Here is a 22494-nt window from a genome sequence, read left to right on the forward strand (position 1 = left end):
TCAATGCTTTGAAAAACTTCAGAAGCTTTATACACTTTATAGCATTAATCTAAAACTTCGGAAGTGTTAATGTATTTCTTTCTGAGACTATTAGGAAAAATGCATCCTCTATCTCTTTTGAAAGACAAATAATCGCATTTGATAAGTATACATTTGGTATAACATTCTCTGAATATATAAGGAAAACAGCAAAATGACGCTATGACTTCTAATTAGTGAGCAATGTGCAATATTAAAAACAACAAATCATATATACATATATATTTGATGAAATACTCGTATCCAAAATATGCAAATTAAATTTTAAAAACCAGTAAGAAAAAGGCTGACAATACAATTTAAAATGGGCAAAGAATTTGAATTTGAGATTTTCTGTTTTCTTTTAATTTGGCTTTTTGTATTAGACTTTCCTTTTTAGGAATTCGTTCATTTTTGATATTTTTCTTGTCCATTAGTGAGAGATCTTTATATAATAGAGATACTGGCCTTTCTTGTATATTTGTATTACAAATATGTACTCAATTATGTCATTTATATATTGGCTTTTTATTAATTTTGCCATAATGAAGATTTAAGTTTTTATGTATTTAAATATTACTGTATTTTCTTCTATAGCATCTGATATTCCTCTCTTGGTTAAGAAAATAGCTTATTAATGAAAAAAATAAACAGTACAAAGTCAAACTAATAAAACCACTACAAGTTCCTTGAAGAGACTACTAAAGTAGATAATCCCTCTTGAGAACCCAATTAGGGAAAAAAGGAGGAAGTAAAAATATTCAAGATTAAGAATGAGAAAAGTGATTAGGCACTAATTGAGGAAGGATTTTAAAAACTAAAAACTTTCTGCACAGCAAAGGAAACAATCAACAGAGTGAAAAGACAACCTACAGATTGGGAGAAAATGTTCTCAAACTAGTCACCCAAGAGAGGGCTAAATCCAGAATATACAAGGAATTCAAATATTTCTACAACACAAAACAAATAATCTGATTTAAAACACGGACAAATTATCTGAACAGACACTTCTCAAAAGAAGACATACATATGGCCAAAAAATATATGAAAAAATACTTAACATCACTAATTATCAGAGAAACGCAAATCAAAACCACAATGAGGTATCATCTCACTCCAGTTAGTATGGCTATTATCAAAAAGACAAAAAATAACAAATGCTGGCAAGGATGTGGAGAAAAGTGGACTCTTATACACTGTTGGTAAGAATGTAAAGTAATAAAGCCACTGTGAAGAGCAGTATGAAAACTCCTCAAAAACTGCAAATAGAACGACTGTATGATCCAGCAATCCTACTACTAGGCATTTATCCAAAGGAAAGCAAATCATTACATGAAAAGCATTTGCATCCCCATGTTTATTGCAACACTGTTCACAATAGCCAAGATATGGAATCAACCCAGGTGTCTGACAACAGATAATGGATAAAGAAAAAGTGCTATATATACACCACGGAATACCATTCAGCCATACAAAGAATAAAATCCTGTCATTCAAGGCAACATGGATGGAACTAGAAGATATTATGTTAACTGAAATAAGCCAGGAAGAGAAAGGTAAACACTGCATGTTCTCACTCATATGTGGTAGCTTAAAAAAGTTGATCTCATTAGAACAAAAAATATTAGAGGCTAGGAAGGGTAGGGAGAAGGAGAGAAAGGGAGTGATTTGTTAAAGAATAGAAAATTACAGCTAGATAAAAGGAATAAGTTCTAGTGTTTCATAACATTGTAGAATGACTATAGTTAACAACAATGTTACTATACAGTTTCAAATAGCTAGAAAGAGAATATTGATTATTCTTAACACAAAGAAATGGCAAATGTTTGAGACAATGAATATGCTAATCACCCTGATCTGTTCACAGTGCACTGTATAATTGTTATGTGCAAATTTTTTAAAAAAATAATTTTTTTTGAAGTATGTATTTTAAAAGCCTTCTGATAAAAAGCAACAAATTAGGCTTGGCGTGGTGGCTCACGCCTGTAATCCTAGCACTTTGAAAGGCCGAGGCGGGTGGATCACTAGGTCAGGAGTTTGAGACAAGCCTGGCCAATGCGGTGAAACCATGTCTCTACTAAAAACACAAAAATTAACTGGGCATGGTGGCGTGTGCCTGTAGTCTCAGCTACTCAGGAGGCTGAGGCAGGAGAATCACTTGAACCTGGGAGGCAGAGGTTGCAGTGAGCTGAGATCGCACCACTGCACTCCAGCCTGGGCAACAGAGCGAGACTCTATCTAAAAAAAAAAAAAAAAAAAAGGGACAAATTAAATGTTAGCAAAAGATAACAAAACTTGGAATAACCAGCTTGGTCTCTTCGAAAAGTCAAAGTCATTATCAAAAAGGGGAGGAGAATGGTTTCAAGTTAAAGTCTTAAGAGACATGACAACCAAAGCAATGTGTCTTCAAGATGAAATTTGAGATTGATCAAATCAGCTGTGCAAAAGTCATTTGGGGGACAATCGGAGAAATTCAAAGATGGCCTGGATGACAAAACATATGAAGGGATTGTTGTTGAATTCAATGTGTTAAATAATATTGCAGTTATGTAGGAGAATATTCTTACTTTTGGAGATAAATGCTGAGCTATTTCAAGATGAAAAGTCATGATTTCTCCAATTTAAAATAGTTTAATATACCTGGGGGATTTATGAGTATTCATTGTGTCCTTTTTAATACTTTTTAGGGGTGTTTAAAATCTTTATAATACAATTTTAAAGAAGACGTAATAGAAGGGAACACATATAATTCAATGTTACACGCAATTCTAAGGCAAACATTTCTAAAATCTAGAAAAATGGGATGATATTATTAGTAAAATATAAATTATTAAGAAATAAAAGAAGTGAAAAATCTTGAATAGGCCAATTACCATACAAGGGATTTGAAAGTGATTATAGATCTCCTATTAAAAAATATACCAAAACCAGATGATTTCACAGCTGGATTCTATCCAACCTTTGGAGAACGAAAAAACCAATGTTATTTAAATTGCTGCAGACCATGGAAAGAGGTAGAAAGCTCTCCAATTTAATTAAGGAAGCCAGAAAAATCTTCCTGGCAAAATGTAGCATTAATTCCAAAAATAAAAAAGGTAGATCAATTTCACTCATATGTGTAAATGCAAAATTCTCAACGAAATATTGGACAACAGGTTTATTTGTATGTTGCTATCTTTAAAATACAAAAGAAATAATTATGATAGAACCTTGTTACATATCAAGGTCTATTTCTGTGAGAATAGTAGATGTCAGGAGTAATCAACACACTGGAAAAGAGGAGGAGAACATTAAAATGCCTGGAAAAGTAAAGTACAAGGGTTTAATTATGCATGTAAGAAATAAAAATGTTCCCATCCCATATTTACTAATCATTTCCTTCTTCATATGGAGCCAAAATCTGCCTCTGAGTAACTTTTACAGATGGAGGAAAAAAAGATCCCGGGTCATTAACTCCCTTAGGCTAGACTACAAATAAAAGCCAAAGTAGAATAGAGAACCCAGAGACTCATTTCCAGTCAAAAATGGTCATTCTTTTCTTTCAATCATGTACCTCTGTTTGAGCTATGCCCCAAGGATTCCGGTGGACTAATAGTGATAGAATGCCACACTGCATGTGTATTGGCACAATACACAGCCTGGCAGTGTTTCACATTCAAATCATATTACTTTAAGTGTAATTTTCTCCCAAGAAGTGATCTGTCTTCTAAACACAGTAACAAATACATATCAGATTTAATACCTTTTTCCATAGAAAACATGGAGGCACTCAGCTTTGTCAAATGTCTTCAGCTCTGGCAAGAACGCAAGAACTAATAGACCCCATTAATATCACACCTTTCAAACCATATTTTTCTTGTAGCTCTTTAATATTCTCTTGGTAAGGTTAGGAAAAATGTATCTTATGAAACAGTATTCGGCCAAAAAACCACTGGATGTACATTCAATTTTTTATTTTTTTCTTAGTATTAGGAAATCAAGACGTGCTGTGGTAAAGTATTTTTCCTACAATTTGGTTTACAATTCTGATACTTATTGCTGAATATGACAAGCATTATACTTTCAATAAATAAAATTATTTTAATTTACCCACCCCAATTACACTACTACATTTTCAAGGCAGTCACCTGCCTCTGTGGACCTCCCTTTCTATAGTAAAAATAAGACAAATATACTTTTCCCTTAATAAAGGAAGGTTTCCTCAAAATTGACAAATGGGATGTAATTAAACTAAAGAGTTTCTGTACAACAAAAGAAACTATCATCAGAGTGAAGAGGCAACCTAGAGAATGGCAGAAAATTTTTGCAATCTATCCACCTGACAAAGGGCTAATATCTAGAATCTACAAGGAACTTAAACAAATTTACAAGAAGAAAACAACCCCATCAGAAAGTGAGTGATGGATATGAACAGACACTTCTCAAAAGAAGACATTTATGTGGTCAACAAACATATGAAAGAAAGCTCATCATCACTGGTCATTAGAGAAATGCAAATCAACACCACAATGAGATACCATCTCACTCCAGTTAGAATGGCGATCATTAAAATGTCAGGAAACAACAGATGCTGGAGAGAATGTGGAGAAATAGGAATGTTTTATACTGTTCGTGGGAGTGTAAATTAGTTCAACCATTGTGGAAGACAGTGTGGAGATTCCTCAAGGATCTAGAACCAGAAATACCATTTGACTCAGCAATCCCATTGCTGGGTATATACCCAAAGGATTATAAATCATTCTACTATAAAGACACATGCACACATATGTTTATTGCAGCACTATTTACAATAGCAAAGACTTGGAACCAACCCAAATGGCCATCAGTGATAGACTGGATAAAGAAAATGTGGCACATATACACCATGGAAGACCGTGCCCCCCTAAAAAAGAATGAGTTCATGTCATTTGCAGGGACACAGATGAAACCAGAAGCCATCATTCTCAGCAAATTAACATAGGAACAGAAAAACACACACCACATATTCTCAATCATAAGTGGAAGCTGAACAATGAGAACACATGGACACAGGGGAGAGGAACATCACACAGAAAACCTAGATGACAGGTTGATTGGTGCAGTAAACCACCATGGCACATGTATACCTATGTAACAAACCTGCACATTCTGCACATGTATCCCAGAACTTAAAGTATAATAAATAATAATAATAATAAATAAAATAAAGGAAGGCTTCCTATAATATCAGAAAATCATTTTAACTTGGGCATTTGTATTCCTATTTCTGTATCTTTCTTTTTTATTAATTAGCAAAATTTCCCTCCTAATTTCCATGCTATTAAATTCTCTCCCAGCTTTCCCTTATGTACAGTGGGGGCAATATCACATGCTCCATGTGCATTTTAGAATGAATGATTGAGAATCAAATGAAATAATGAGTGTGCTTTGTAAATGGTACAACACTAGACAACCTTGATGTAGTTAAGCATTGGGACATGATGATGCCCAGGCTGACACCCAGGGTATACTGGGCTTGGTATCACTTAGGAAGGGTGGCTCAATGCCATTGAATGAATGCAAGGAGTGTTTGCCCCACTTCCTACAATCTCTGGGTATCAAGACCTAATTTAGTCATTTAGCGTGCAAATTTAGTTATTAGTCCAACAGTCAGACTCCGAGACTAATAACTAAATTTGCACTCTTATGTCTCTAGGTATTTTGGAAAATATAGTACAGTTTTCACTTTTATGCTTATTACTGCTATGAAAAAAATTTCTGAATCTTTCCTTGCTCATAAGACATGGACACAGTCATGTAGAAGGATGATAGGAGAGGGCTATTGACAGTTGTGGTTTCTTAATTCTATAGAGCTTTGAACTGTACCAGGCCAAGTAATCAGTGCTTACTACATATTATGAGAGTCACTGATGCTTTAGTATGAGTAAGAAGAGTATCAAGTTTTAAAGAGGGAAGAAGGGAAGGAAGGGAGGAGGCAGTGAGGGAAGGAAAGAAAAGAACAGAGGGAGAAAGGAAGAAAGAAGAAGGGAGAAAAAGAGGGAAGTAAAGAGGGGAAGAGAAAGAGAAAACTAGAAAATTCTATGTTATTGAGACTAATTTTTTCAATCTTATTTAAAAAGTCATAAAAATATGAAGTATAAAACGTTAACATGGGTCCATAGAGACTCCATCTCCAAAATCTTATTCCCACTCCCTGCCCACTCACCCATGAGCACCAATAATGTTTTGTAAGTCAGTTCCTCTATATGAAATTGAGCTTTTTGGAGACAGAAACATTTTGCTCAGCTCTGTGCCCTCCTAGCATAGTGTGAGATTCTGCCCATAGTTGATATTCCATAAATGTGTGTTGAGTGGGGTTATTTCTTCCTGAGTGAATGCCTTGTTCCATGGAACTCAAATGGATTGGCTAATCCAAATGTTGATAAAACTTGATTGCAGCCTCTGCATTCTATATATTAGTATAATCTTGATTTGAGAACATTTAGCAAAATGTGCAACCACTGGTTTCTAAAATGTCTGTTCCATCCATTTGGGGAGTTCCCTTAATGATCTGTTTACAATTTTAGACAGTGAGACATGGGATACATAAGCTGAACAACCCCATTTTATTTATAATATATTAAAATTCAAGTGAAATAATATATGTGAAATTATTATCCAAACTGTAGCACATTATGTTATAGTTACATATTGTCACACAATAGTGGGTTAATACAATAAGAATTACATTGTTATTGTTATTCTTATTCATGAAATTCCATAGTCATTGATTTGGGTTAAGACACTGTCTCCAGAATGCCCATTAAATCCCCAGCCTTGGCTCCAAGATAATACCCATCCACCCTTCTCACAAAGGTTCATATGAGAATCAAATATATGAAGACATGGAAGTTTATTTAATTCCTGAGTTATATGAAAGTGTAGGAATAATAACAGTTATTGAAGACCATGTGCTAGTCACTTTTTAAGAAATTTACACTAATTTAAGTAACTCTCTCAGCAGCCCAGCCACACAACTACTACCTTAATTGTGTAGGTAAGAAAACTGAGGCTTACGGAGTTGGGATTTGAACAAAGGTAATTGGATTTCAGAGCATGTACTTTAACCACTATTCTACAATATTACAAGCCCTTGAAGATTCACTTATTAACTAGCTATTCCAAGAAACTTAACATACTTCATGATATTTGCATAGATTTGCCTTTACCAAGCATCTGAGCTGAGTTTCTCCAGGGATCTGAGAGATGGGTGACCAGCAGAGAGTCAAGGTCCCAAATCAGCAGACCTGAAGTTACATTTCCGTAACAAAAAATAAGTGTATTTATGCTACAAGGGCAGGGGCAAGGGTCGATACTCAGCCCTCTCTCCTTGCTGTCCGAAGGAAGCTTAACTAAAACCTACATGATCATAAGGCTGAGGAGAGTCTCTGAAGTATCACTATTGACTTGCCCTGGTGTGAGAGGTATGCTATCAACACTTATACCTGCCTTCCTACTCAGTGTGGTCCATGGAATTAACATCATACAGGGTATGGATTGGGCAAACAGGCATTTGCTCATTAAACCCTCTCACACCAGTGCTCTGGGTGACCTCCTGAAGCTGGAGAAAGTACAATTAGGTGTATTAATTGTACAATTAACAAATTGCAAGTGATTTTCTGTTACTCAATATGGTTGGAGAATGGGTTGTGTGTGCTACTCAGTGTTTTGGATCAGCGAGTTGCCTTGTGCAGGGCACATTCTGATGTATTATCGATTACTACAGCCTTCCCTTTCAGCACATCTTTCTCTTCTCCTCTCTGACTTTCTCTATGTCAGGCACACCCAGCTCTCTGACTGCACTAGCCCATCTGAGCCCTTTGGAAAGTCATCCATAAGCTGATATTTATTGAGTAGCTACATGTGTCAGGCAGTGTTTTGAAACCAGAGACAAAGATTAGGTACCTCTTCTTGGGAAGCTCAAGTTAATTCAAATGTGCTTAATCGATTCTCTCAGGGGAATATGCATTTAGAGACATCAAGGCTGGGTACACTTGGGAACGGGTACGTTTGAAGGGAGCTGTTCCTACAGAGATCTTCATGTGCCAACACAGAGGCAACCACCTACTTTGCTTACCCTGAAAGGTGGTGTTGCTCCCACACCGAGTACCAGTATGAAAGCATACAATACATGATACAGTTCTTTGTTATGCAGGCTGTCTTGGAACTAGATGATGTTTCAAATGGCACTTCTCAAATCTTCCGGAGCCTCTTACGCCTGTTATGATTTCTAGAATGTGCTGAAATGATCCTCAATCAGCATCTCTGGCTAATTGAATCCTGGCTAACAAAGAGCTGACTAAAGTGCATTTATCAAGTGCTTAGGAATTCTTTATACCCAAATGTGACCTTGTGTTAAAACTATCTATCACTGGCTTTAGAAAGCGGCAGGGTCATGGATCCATAAAAAGCTGTTAAGAAAAAACCATACTACTTGGAGAGTCTGTCCCAGATCTCTCCAGACCAGTATCCAGGGGTCAGAACTTCTCTGCCCCCTATCTAGTCCAACAATGAGTTGGAGAACCACCCTGGGTATGACCCAGGAAGAGACCTCTTAGAAGGCTTTCATCAGATATCTAGAGACAAAGTGCAGGCCAGACGGGTATGGGCAAGAGAGAAGCAGAGACAGCGTAACTGTGAAGTCCACCCCCGACCTGACCACCCTACGTAGTAACCCTGCAAGTTGGTTCTTGACTCCTCATCCTAATGCCACCCAAAGTCTCTTACCCCCTTAACGCTGATTTATTGGTTTTGAGTTCGTGTTAGTAGCTTAAACTGTCTCCTTGATTTCTCTGTATTTATTTGTTCACTTGGTTACTTGCCGTCTCCCACCCCCACCCCGAAAAAGCCTATCAGCTCCACACAGCCTTAAAGTGTAGTTGCTAAGTTCCTCTCCGTTTCCTCGGTTTCCAGAACAGTGTGAGCTGGCATATAGTAGGCGCTTAATAAATACTCATTGAAGGAGTGAATGAATGGGGAAGCTTATTCCAAGGCCCTGAGCATGGACTTCTGGCAAGTGAGCCTACCAAACGCTGGCATGGGTGATGCTGCTGGGATCCCAGCCACCAGATCTTTAATAAGCCTCTGACCCCTTCCCGAGGATGGCAGGGCGAACCGAGCTTGGCCCCCACCCACTCGCCGGACCCAGAAAACAGAGGTCTAAACGGCAAATGCATCCAGGACTCCAACTCTCCCAGCAGCCTCCAAATGAGGCTGACGGCCTTGGACAGGCGACAGCCTTGGACAGGCCCCGCCCGGAGCCCCGCGGCGGCCGCCCGCCGCCCTCCCCCTCTCCCGCAGCCTGCAGTCCCCCCGGGCGGGGTGGACAGCCCTGGCCGGCCAGCTGAGCCCGTGTGGGCGGCGCGGGCGGGAGCCGCCCCACGCGCGTCCCGCGACGCCCGCTCCAGATGCGCGGCTGCAGGGCCCCGGCCGCCCGCCGAGTTGGCCGCGCGCGCCCGGGGGAGCGCAGAGTTTGGAAAGTCTTCGAGAAGCTTCAGAGGAGGGAAGGGGGTGGGAAGAGTGGGGGTGCAAGAGAGAAAAACCCGCCTCTTGCGAGTTGAGCGAGGAAGAGGGGGGGAAAGGCTCCGAGTTCCGCTTCCTGAACGGCGGGTGGATAGAGAAGGTTGGCGCGGGGAAGACCGGCGGGACGCGCGCCCCGGGCCAGCGGCGCGATCGGCGTGGCGGGCGATGGCCGGTGAGCGGACCCGCAGGTTCACCCGGAGCCTCTTGAGACCTGGGCAGGCGGCCGAGCTCCGGCACAGCGCCGCGTCCGCCGCGGCGGTGGTCGTCAGCAGCCGGCAGCAACAGCGGGTGAGTGCGGCGCGTCCTCCGCGCCTTCCCGCGCGCCCCAGGCGCCCGAGGGGAACGGAGCCTGGCCTCCCCAAAAGCTCGGCCGGCCCAGGTCCCCGCAGCTAGCGGGTCCTCTCCTCCGCACTCCCTCCCCCGCCGCCTCTGCGGGCGCCCCCGGCGCCACCTCCGCGAGGCAGCGCCACCGAAGCGTAAGGACCGGGGGCGCATTTGTGCACGCGGGACGCTTGGAGGAACAGCCGCGTGGGCAGCAGAAGCACAGCGTGGGAGAGGATGTGCAGGGTGTTTAACGGGGCGGGAAGGGACCGGAATGCACTGGCAGTCATATTGGTGCTAAGTGATAAGAGTGCCAGAGACCCCGGGTGGGGTCGGGTGGGGGGATCTACAGAACGGGGACCCCTTGGTCCGCAGGTCACCCTCCAGCGAACAGACCAGTGTGCTGAGAGAGAGGGATGCAGTCAGTGGTCCTCGCCCTGGTTAGAGCTGGGACCCCCCGACCTTAACTATCTCGGAAATAGATGTACTTGGAACTACCCTCCCACCGCAGAGTAAAAACCCACAAACCACTTAATACTCCTCCAGAAAGAGCTGAGGAACACAGGCTGGAGGAGACATGGGTCATTGGGTCTCCAGCGGTTTCTGGTATTTTTCTAAGATGTTTCGCGGGGTTCTCCCGCCAGCAGTGCTTTACTGGTTACTTCCTTATTGAAACGCCTTCTAAGTGCTGGGTGATTTCCGCGGGAAGTCCCTGGGGCAGCAGCCAGCATCTGATGCTAGGATCCTCTCCATACCAACCCAGATGCTCCTGCGTTGCAGTAGATCCACACTGCAGGGGAGAGGTGGAAAGAGACAAATCAACTCTAGTGGAAACGGGAAGCGAGTGGGAACAACAGCCTCTCAGCAAGACCGAGGCTCAGCAGCCCGCGCTCTTGGCCTGCGTTTGGTGGACCGGAATCCGGGTTGTGTGTTTCATTTTCTTTTTTGCCAGTAAATATCATTAGGAACTAAACGGCTCTTTTTAAGAGTGTGAAAGTGTTACTCTTGCCAGTCACCAATGAGGAGGGCGCCAAAAGCTGCCCAGAGCCAGTTCCCACAGCCAGGACTATTCTCTAAAGCCAGAGGTCGGAAAGTTGAACAGAATGGAAGCAAATTGCCTGGCAGAGGGAAGAGTCATCGAGTGCCCAGGGGGTGTAGAGCGGGCGGGGGTGATTGGAGTGTGAAACGAATTGGTGGCCAGGGTGCCTTCTTTTGCACTTACAGTAGCTGCAGTCCGCAGTTACCCAGAGGTGGTTCAACTGTTAGCTCACTCTGTGCCAGGGACAGCATGTGGTTCTGCTATCAGCGTACACATTTTCAGGACAGCAAAGACAAACTGTTCGAAAGAACATTCGAAGAAAAGATTCAATTCGAGTAAAAGTAGAGATAAGAAAATCTCCAGACAGTAGTAGAAAGTACTTTTTATTTTTGAATGATCATTCAGGATTGTGGTTTTGTCATTTTCTGCCATTCCCTTGACAGTAACTTTATTTTGCAGTTGACTCATTGGACTGAATCTCACTGAGGATCTGATAGAAACACAAAGCGTTCAATTGGAATAAACAGCTTAAAGTGTTGTGTTTTTTTTTAAGTAGATTCTCCTAGAATTTTTGTAGCACTAGAATTTCTATAAAGAGTATGCATCCCATACCCTTCTACACATCACACACACACACACACACCGCTTCTCCAAAATTATGTCAGATTTGAAATCCTAGGGTATCTTGTCAAAATGAATAAGCTCGGTGTCTTCAAAAAGAGATGGGGGAGGGGAGATTCACTGGCAAAGGTGGTTCTGACTCCCCTTGCTTCGCTTCAGCACCTTGGCCAACACTCCTAAACTAGCTTTTGCCAAGACATTTCATGGGATCTTACACATCTAGGCAGGCAGTTTTGGCTGCTATTTTGGCAGCAGGAACACATATGCTTTGCATTCCATCCCATCAGTTAACTCTTGAAGGGAAACAGGAAGGTGATGAGTTCTCTGAACTGGCACCTGAACTCGGTGGGATTCTGTAGGGGTATAGCATCCCTTTTGAACCTAAAACCTTGTCTTTGGACTATGTGGTAGAGACCAATCTTAGCCTACATTGATCCAATCCCTTAAGGCTCTTTATATCTGCTGCTTCAAGTTATCAAAACATGGTTGTCAAGGGAGAAAAATAATAGGATGTTGGGGAAAATACTATGGGTACCCGACTTCAATACAGACTCATAGAACTGTGGGTGTGTATTGGAGCAAGCCATCCTCTATTGCAAGGTATTTGAAAGACACTAGAAAGTCCTGCTGAGAAAAACTATCTTACTGCTAGATTTATATAGTCCCCTTTCTGAAATCCCCGTTTTGGGGACCCAAATCCTCCAGGACATTGCCGAAAACTTGCCATAGGGTTTGAATTCTGCTCTATCCAATACGTTTAGAAAAGATGGTCAGATTAACAAGGTAGTTTTGGTCTCTGAGAATGGGATGTGTATACACACACAGAGAGTGATAAGACAGGAAGCCTTCAAAATGTGTTTGAATATGGAGAGCAGAGATCAAGGAGATGCTGAGTGAGGGTAATGACCGGGAAAGCCGAATTTTAAGGCAGTTGAGGACAGTAGAGGTGTATGCCAAAGCAAATTTGATGTCAGTTTTTACCCAAGGCGCTGTATGTAGTAGGCTTATGTACTTGCAGACTCCTAGACAGGACCCACCTTATTCTTCACCCCTCCCAAGAACAGTAATGAGCAAAAACATTCATTTCAAAAGGAGAAATATTTGCTCCTTCATTATCCTAAAATTCTCCATAGAAAATAAATGAAAGACAACTCATTCAAAGATCAATTCAAAGGATCAAGTCAAGTTCACATAATTTCCTGAAATCTCATTCCTGATTGTTTCATAAAGCAAGCTTCTCTAGGGTAAAATTTCAGCCGAAAATGATTAGAAACGTTTGTCTCATATCAGAACTGGAGTGTTTTATTACATTTGGTTGAATATACATACCATGTTGGCTTCAAAGGTGTAATGCCACTAATGAGAAATTTCTTTTTGAAAAGAAGCTCATCTTTTAAAATGAATGAGGTGTATCTGTACCCTAGCATGAATTAGTTCATTTCGATAGCTTTCTATAATTCATTAAGATATACATTTAGTTCATTTTGATAGCGTTCTATAATTCATTAAGATACACATTTGTGTACCTTTCTGCATATATATTGTATTTGAGAGCATTTCAAAAGAAACATACTTTTTAAAAAAGTACAGGTTAACTTTTTGCAAACACCCCATGAGATCTGTCACTTTGAGAGAAATAGGGTTTTATTTATGGAATGTTTTAGGTGGGTTAGTGCAATGCAAGGCTTCAGGTAACCAGAAGGATGAGATCTACATGGAGTCAGATGATGGAAAGGAAGCATTTACTAGAGATCAAATAATCATTTGGTCAGTTTTGGCCTAAAATTGTTCATTTGGAGCTTACCACTTTAGTTACATGCACTTTTAATGCCTTTATGATATTTACTCTATTATTAGACAAAAACTCCTCATTTTTTATTGTATCTAATTTTGTTATTAACTTATTTTAAAGAGAAAGCATCCTGCCAGAAGTGATTATACTTAACCAGTAAGTTTTCTCCCTTCCTACCCAACCAGAAAGGGTAAGGGGTCAAGAGAGGAAAGTATTTATTTCGGTAAATTCTATTTCTTTTCTGTGATGTTTCCTAACTCTTCAGGACTCCAATAATACCACTTTTGATATTTTAGAGAGCTTTGAGTAAGAAGCGGAACCTTTAACCAACCAAAGAGCTTTGATTGAGAAGTAATGAATATGTAAACATGTTTACATGAGCATGAGGAATTCCTAGAAGGAAGAATTTTCTCCCCTCTGAACTTGGTGGCGTTCAAGAGTTGAGAGTAGGAAAGATTTTTTTTTAATTGAGTGGGGGATACTGGAATTTCCCAAAAGTCATATGCTAGATGCAGAAAGTGATAGTGAATGAAAGTGAAGCACTTGTTTTGCTGTCACTGTCCAGGTTTAAAAGCAATATGCAATATAAGGGCCTGCTTGTTTAGCATTCACAGCACAGTCTTTTTGTTTTGTTTGTGCTTTTTTTTTGGTTTTTTTTTTTTTTTTGTTGTTGTTGTTGTTGTTTTGGACAGAGTCCTTTATGACAAGGGTGTTTATGCTTTAGCAGAAATCACACGTTGTGTTTTCATATGAGGAAAGTCCCTTGACCTCTTTGCCTGGAGAAGAAGTCAACACAAACTTAGTTTACAAGATCAAGTTTGAATGTTACTGATGTGTCTGCCAATGTTTTTTTTTATTTCTCAAGGGCATTGGAGAAATAACTTTGAAAATAAATAGTAACCACAAGTGGGTTCTAGAAAACTTCTAGAAGGATCAAAGACTGAAAGAATGAATCAACATGTATAGGTTTTGGCTGTCTTTTTCTTCACAACCAGATTCTCTAAGGCCTAGCATAGAAAAAGAAAGCAATAATGAATGCATGATGGCAAACCATTTGTTAAGAATGTACGATGTGCCTGGCACAGTGTTAAGCATTCTATATAATTCTCAGAGCAATCGTTTGAGGAAGTTATTATTGTTGCAAAATACAGAGGAGGCCAGTGAGACTCATAGGGTTAAACATGTTTCCCTAAGTTAAGTAACTGACATGGGACCTCCTCTGCATTTTGAATGGAAAACTGGAGGGGTTACCTTCCAATTTTTTAGCTGTTTCTAAAAGCATCTCCAAATTGGTGGATATGAGTAGTTGATGTTGGTTGGTGTTGTCTTTTGATCTACCCAAGATGTAGTTCTCCCTAAGGAATAGGAAAATTGTTCTTCTCACTAGTGCTTCAGAGTACCTGTCAGTATTCACTACAGTGTTCCCCTGAGGTTAGTTACAATACCAGAGGCTGTTCCAGGTACCCTTGATTATAATAGATCTTCCCAAGACAACTGGAATTTCAACAGTTAAGTTTTTAAAATATGAACTCACTCAGCCATCCCCATCTCACCTGTATGGCAAAGTCTTAAGAAAATTGTGGTTAATCTTCCTGCAATCTACTTCAAAACTGTCTGCTTCTCCATTCTCAATTGCTTACCCCACTCTTGCATGTGCCTGAAATTCCTCAATGCATTGTGTGTCTTGGAGCATGGATTTCCATTTAACTAAGTTGTGTTGGGATTCTTTTTTCACATTCTATCTTATTTGAAGGAGGGATCCTAAGTATCTTACAAAGATGCATGTGAGACGACAACAACAAAATATAGTAAGGGGAGTGAAAAGCAATATTAGCCAGAAAAAAAAAATATTCGGAAAGTTAGATGTAATCAGGTGTAGGTCATTAGGACCGGTAAATAAAATACATCACTATTAAGTCCTATAGTTTTGTTAAAGGTGCTTCTTGGTGACCAAGTCAAAGAGAAAAACACCATCAGCCATGAGATTTAAGAAGTCCATTAGATAAATGAAAATTTGCTCTAGACATATTCAGCATTAACTTATAGTGAAATTTAAGAGACAAGATTTTTTTTCCTGGGGTTTTTACAAACAGTAGCATGGTGTGATAGAGTCTCGTCATTGAGAGTGTTGTCCAAGGACCAGCAACATTAGATCACATGGGAGCTAGCTAGAAAAAGAATCCAAGGGCTCACACCAGATAATGCATTTTAATAAGATCCCCTAGTGATTTGCAAGGACACTAAAATTTGAGAAACATGAAAATAACCTACATCTTCAGACACACTTTTGCAGTATCTTGTTAGATAAAGTCAATTGAGGAGGGTCCAATACAATGTGGTTTATTCTGCAACTATTTGAAAGTTTTACTTAAAGCAGAGATGAGGTTTACACCACTTAGAAATGAAAATGGGATTTGGTTCATTGTTAAATGGCTTTAAAGAAATCTGTTACTTGTTTGTGTTATATTCTCTCCTTCATCTACCATCTAGCCCCTTAATTGGAGTGTGAACTTAATTATCCAGGTGAAGAAAAAATTCCATAACATACTTAAATAATTGCTATCTAAGTCAGCACAAGTTCTCACCCTAGGTTGTAGGGTGAGAGTTCTAAACATGTGTTTCAGAGTAAGGCGAATGTTATTCCTCCTACAGAGAATTTTAAGTACAATTACTTCAACTCATGAAAGACATGTGTTATGAACTAAATGTTTGTGTCCTCCCAAAATTAATATGTTGATGCCTTAACCCCCTATATGATGCTATTAGGAGGTGAGGCCTTTGGGAGGTAATTAGGGGTAGATTTGGTCTTGAGAGTGGACCTCTTATGATAAGATTAGTGGCTTTAAAAGAAGAAGAACAGAGAGAGATCACCCTCTCTCTGTCATGTGAGGACGCAACAAGAAGGCGGCCATCAACGAGCCAGAAAGAGAGCTTTCACCAGAAACCCAACCATGGTAGCACCATGATCTCAGACTTCAGCCTCCAGAACTGTGAAAAATAAATGTCTGTTGTTAAAGATACCCAGTCTATGTTATGTTATTATAGCAGTCTGCACTGACTAATACAACACACAATTAACACTGATTCCTTGGTGACATATAAGATCTATATTGATATGGTATTGAGTGAAACCCTTAGGGATTTGAAAATAATTGGTGATATCAGAAAATCCAACTGCTAGAATCATAAAATCATGAAGATGTTTTTCTCTCTCACAGTCACTGACTCCTAGAAAAAGTGATACCTCTTGAATTCATGCTTGAATGCAGTAAGAATGGGCTCCCATGGAGTTAAAGATCTTGATTTCCCCATATGCTATAATGTGGTTCATGACTTCTTTGATGGGCTGTGCTTCACCGTCTTCCTGAGATACTCTTTCCTTGACTATCCATGTTGGAGTTCCATTATGTACTTGTAACAATTTGGCCATATGGGATTCTAATGAATGGGAGTTGGTATTGGAAATGTCAGAGCCTGTGAGTCTGGAGACCAGAATTTCAAACCTGGCTCTGTGGCCCTTGATGAAGTCCCTTCTCTCTTTGAAGACTCCGTTTCCTGATCTGTGAAATTAGGGGATTAGGTGATTGGGCTCTTGAATTTCCCACTTCTTTGTCCCAGAGTTCTCACACCTTCTCCTTCTCATCCCTCAGATTCTCAGATGTCACCTTCTCAGAAAGGTCATCCCAGGTTACCAAGCAGAGGGTGAGAGTTCATACCCTAAAGATGTGTTTCAGGGTGAGGTGAATGTTACTCCTCCTACCAGAGAATCTCCCACCAGGCTCCCCACCCTCAACACTCTCAATCTCATTACTAGGCTTAGTTGTCTTCATAGCTCTTACTGTTATCTAAAGTAATCTTTTTATTGATTTAATTTCTTGTTTGTCTTCCAACCCTCTTGCCTTGGAATATAAGTGCTATTGAAAAGAGAGAACTTGTCTGTTTCACTACTTTTATAGTATATTTGCTATTGGTAAATAAGAGGGGTAAAGTCTCCATTCTTACTGCACATTAGTTGCTTAAGGAAAGTCAGAAGGGTGGGCTGAATGCACATTACTGAAAGGTTATAGTGGAATTATAACTTTAAAATGTCCAGGTTGTTAGCATCTGATAATGACAGCCCTTGTGTCATCCTCTTCACAGTCTACTTGTGAATCTTGGCAAGCACTGGAAATGCAATCCTGCAGAAAGGTATTGGGCATGTCCTGTGTGCCAAGTACTAGATTTGTGCAACCTCTTCTAATCCTCATAGCAACCAGATGGCAAAAGGTTGGTATCCTCATTTTATAGATGAGGAAAGAGATGCTTAGAGATCAGGAACTTTCTTTAGATCAAATGACTCCTCAATGATGAATCCAGAGTCCACAATCACACAGTCTGACTCCACAGCCTGTTCCTCCTGACTACTCTATAACTGCCTCCTAGCTCCACCAGGCAGGAAGGACCTCATTAAACATGCAGTTTGCATCCATCAGCGAAAGCAGTGAGAGAAAAGAAACCCTCAGACTACTAGTTGTAGGAAGAGTTTCTAAAAAAGAGTTTCTTGACAAAAGAAGAGCTGTGGCTACTTTTCTCTGTTTAACAGTCTTTCATTTATGACATCTCAGCAACCTGGGATATTGGGAGTGACACCAACTTTGGACACTGTTGCTCAGACATTTCCCAAGGACAGAACTGGCACAGAGTGAGTTAAGCTTTGCAAACAAAGGCTCCTTCAACTGTGAAAGAGGCATTATTTGATTCCTCTCTTTCTATAGAAATACATTTCTGGCAAGATAAGCATGAGGTGGGGGGGCGGTTTGGTTGCAACATTACATCTGTTACATTATCTCTTGTAGTCTTGATTTTGGTGTTCTTGTTTACAAATAAGAAGGTTGATGTTTCTTTTTATCCCCCCCCCCCATTGAAGTGAGACTTGTTTGCTTCTTATCTTTCACAGCAGTGTTAGCAGGCTGGAAATAAATGCTTGTGTTTGCTGGACTCGAAATGTTGACCTACATTTAATGAGGTAGAAATAATAAAATTTAATGAATGTGACTGAGTTAGTGGCAATACAGAAAAACACTTGCCTTTGAAAACGTTAATATTTTGCAGTTGGATTGAAGTGAAAATATCTGCCTCAGAGATTAGAAGAATTAATAGTCCCGGCCAGGCACAGTGGCTCACTCCCGTAATCCCAGCACTTTGGGAGACCAAGATGAGAGGATCACCTGAGGTCAGGAGTTTGAGACCAGCCTGACCAATATGGTGAAACCTCATCTCTACTAAAATTACAAAAATTAGCCGGGCATGGTGGCGTACACCTGTAGTTCCAGCTGCTCAGGAGGCTGAGGCGGGAGAATTGCTTGAACCTGGGAGGCGGAGGTCGCAGTGAACCGAGATTGCACCACTGCACTCCAGCTTGGGCGACAGAGCGAGGCTCTGTCAAAAAACAAACAAACAAAAAGAATTAATAGTACCAAATCACTAAAAGTTTCTTTAATTTGGGCAGCTTAAATGTGAAAATACTGTATTTCTAACTCAATGTCAGCATACCTCCTCTCAGACATGTAGAATTTAGGAAGCTAGGCAGCTCTTTAATTTAAATTAAATACCAAAATGGCAGAGTTTAACAATAGGATCTGAAAATCTGAAAAGGGTTCTATTTGAAAAGATGACACCATTTAGGATTAACACAATGAGATTTTTCTTCATATAATTATCTTAGTAATTACCAATTTAAATGACTAATTGAGGCTGTCAAAATGACCAGTGACCCTTTGGCCTTTCAAATTAAACATTCTATAAAAAGAACACAGGCATGAACATTTGACTTGGCAAACAAGCAAACAAAAAACTTAACAAAATTTACTGTTCAATGAAATATGATAATTAAATTATTCTCAAATACTCATTGTTTATTTGATTAGCTCTTAAATGTCCCTTTGTCACAGCTCTTTAGAATGACAAATGGAAATTGATTGCAGCTGAGTAATCCTCACAAAAATGAAAGTGATGTTGGAACTTAATTTTTTTGAAGATAGTGCATATGTGGAGAACTCATATTTAAAGACATTTGTTTTTTGTTTTTTATATTGTTTAAAAATTGGACACATTCAAAGGAAGCTTTATTCTGAAGTGAAAAGAATGTATTTTAAGTTTTCTTTGAAACATATCTTTATGGTGGGCTATAAATTTGTCCTACATGAGAAACTACTAGTAATAAAGTTTGTTGGCATACCAACATGCAGAGATAAGATGCTTTCAGAACCTTTCTGAGTTCTAACAAGGAAAGTTCATTCATTAACTTCCATTTTTGAAGTCAGAAGCCATTATATGGCTTCTGTCCAATCAATTTGAAAAATGTATCTTTTTATCATTAGGAAGCAGTGGTTTCCAGGCAGTGTAACTTTGGTCAAGTCTTTAAACTTCTTTGAGTTTCAGTGTCCTTGTCTTTAAAACCAGAGAGTTGAACACCAAGACCTTCAAGAATGCTTTAATACTAAAAATCCAGGGAGATCTTACCCTTTTAAAGGGGTTTTCATAGAGAATTAAAATAAAACTTAATTTCATCTTAATAAGATGATTATTGATTAAGATATCTGATTTTAGCAACCGAAAGACTTGGTCCCAATGATCTATGACCACATTTGTATTTCACCGATGAAGACGGTAGCATAAAACGTGGTTATTTAAGAATGCAATGAAGAGGATGGCTGTTCACACATCCTGAGTACAGGGCTGGGGAATGGAGACTGGCAAAAGACAGCCCGTGGTGGCAAAGGCTGAACAAGTCAGGTTCTTCTGACCTTATCGAGCCTCAGAGGCAAGCATACAATCCCATTTCCTTCTTTCTTATCCTGAGGAGAAGGGTAAGCCTCATCTGCTTTAAGAAAGCATGCTTTCCAGTTCCCATGCTCAATGTTTGTAGTTGCGGTCTCTGGTTTAAGGTCTGTGCCAAGCCATGTCAGCATCCACATGAATAGAACATACGTGAACACAAGTTTGAACTGTGCTACCAGATCCTGTCTCCCTTGCCTTTGAAAAAGCAGCAGGAACTTCTCGTTTTTTAGTTCTGTGTCTGTCCCTGGTTTTTGTCTCTGCTTCTATCACCTCCTTCTCCCTGCTCTCACCTGGGAAAGGTAATATGATCTGTCCTGGACCCAGTGTGATTTCAGAGGGTCTCAAGGCTGCAGATTCTGCCTTCGGCCCTGTGCCCACGTTGTCTTCCTAGCAACTGATACCTAACCAAGGTATAGGCCATTTTATTCCACAGTTAGTCATCAACCTTAAATGCACAAGGCAGCGTTGTGAGGACTTTATTTCACTCCACAGCGTAAGTCCATTCCTGAGCAGATGTATCTTGGGAAGATCCCTGACCCATTAGGATAATGGAGCATGGAAATGGGAGGCTGATGTACTAGAAATAACCTTTCACCACTTCCCTGGTAGCCAGTCTGATCTCTGGTAGAGCTATCCACAGTCCAAATGACATGTCTCTGTTGCCAGTCCTGGAGGAGGAGGAAGAGGCGTGGTTTTGCCCTTACACTTCTGATACTCTGAGAGACATTCAAGACCAAGACCATGGTTATAGTCTCCATATTTCCAGGGCAGCAAGATGTTTGGCACATAGTAGGTGCTTACTAAATGCTTGCCAAAGGGAAAAGAGAATGTCATACTTAGAGATGACAGGACTATAGATTAGGCATGCAAAAGGAAATCTGAGGGCCCGGTTTGCAGTCAAGAAATTCTAAGGCACGTTCCAGAGGACAGATGTTGGTGACCAAGCACCAGCATACAATATCTGTACAATAGCAGCAAATTGAATTGAAGTAAACTGAGTAGAATTTATTTCAAGATTCCCACAAAGGCTCTTCAAAGATTAAAAAGAAACAAAACAAAATCTTGATTGGCATGCGTTTATATTCTTAAATAAATAAGATTCAGCTAAGCAGGTGTGATCACCAATCCCACACCAGCCCCTGTCCTGGTGGGCGCCTGGGTAGCACACGCAGGCCTCACTGCCTAGCCAGGGATGCTAGTGCCATTCTCACTGATGCTGTTAGCAGTCACAAGGTGGAGGCCACCCCGAGCAGGGTGGAGAAAATGATTGATTAAAGTCCAAGAAGTGTGAGCCACAGGGTTTTGAAAGCAGTCCGTTTCCAGACACATGATGGAGAGTGGTTTATAATTTTTTTAAAACCCTTAATAAATCACCAGAGTTGTGTGATTTTATCAGTGAATGTGAATACTATTTTAGCCCTTAAAAACTATCCTTCTTTCCTTGAGGTTAGGATGTTAGAGAGTTTTCATGACACGGTTTTAGAGCATTGTAACGACTCTGCTCTGTTTTTTAAAGTTCTGGCATTCGTGTAATGGTTTCCTTCTACAACTGTAATTTTTTTTTTTTTTTTTTTTTTTTTTTTTTTTTTTTTTTTGAGACAGAGTCTCACTCTGTTGCCCAGGCTGGAGTGCAGTGGTGCAATCTTGGCTCACTGCAACCTCTGCCTCCTGGACTCCAATGATTCTTCTGCCTCAGCCTCCCAAGTAGCTGGGACTGCAGGCGTGTGCTACTACACCTGGTTGATTTTTTTGTATTTTTAGTATTGACGGGGTTTTGCCATGTTGACCAGGCTGGTCTCAAACTCCCAACCTCAAGTGATCCACCCGCCTCAGCCTCCCAAAGTGCTGGGATTACAGGTGTGAGCCACCTCTCCTGGCCTTACATCTCTATTTTCTAAGCTTTTGTGAGTTTTACTATAATAATAGTTCAAAATATAGAAAATAATGAAGAAAACACTAGTAATCACCCACACTCCTACCACCCACTGATAACAACTTTTGCTATATTTATTTGAAGCATTTGTCTCTTCATGAAAACACGCTTTGACACACTTTTGAGCTAATGTTGAATGTTTACATTTTTAATTTGTCTTAAGTGATTTAAGGTATCTTCTGTCCTAAAAATTCTTTCCGCTGGCATTTCTGTATACCAACTCCACAGGAAATATATATTGTTAATTAAAAAAGAAAAACTGTGCTACATTTCTTGAGATTATACAGTCATAAACATTTAGACCTGAAAGAAAATCTAGTCTAAAATAGATAAAGAGGCCGGGCACAGTGGCTCACACCTGTAATCCCAGCACTTTAGGAGGCCGAGGCCGGTGGATTACTTGAGGCCAGG

The 22494-nt window shown here is 40.1% G+C and overlaps 1 protein-coding gene across 1 annotated transcript in view; it reads left to right on the top strand.

Moving 5' to 3' along the window:
• The first annotated feature begins 9634 nt into the window (after window positions 1–9634).
• The window catches only part of DOCK10 (dedicator of cytokinesis 10), a 280307-nt gene continuing 267447 nt past the window's right edge, over window positions 9635–22494 (top strand). Inside the window, exon 1 of the mRNA XM_030916199.1 lies at window positions 9635–9846. Coding sequence (XP_030772059.1) covers window positions 9724–9846 — 123 coding nt within the window. The 5' untranslated portion in view covers window positions 9635–9723. The remainder of the gene's footprint in view (window positions 9847–22494) is intronic.

This window comes from Rhinopithecus roxellana, chromosome 14, assembly GCF_007565055.1.
Source record: "Rhinopithecus roxellana isolate Shanxi Qingling chromosome 14, ASM756505v1, whole genome shotgun sequence".
Classification (NCBI taxonomy): Eukaryota; Metazoa; Chordata; class Mammalia; order Primates; family Cercopithecidae; genus Rhinopithecus; species Rhinopithecus roxellana.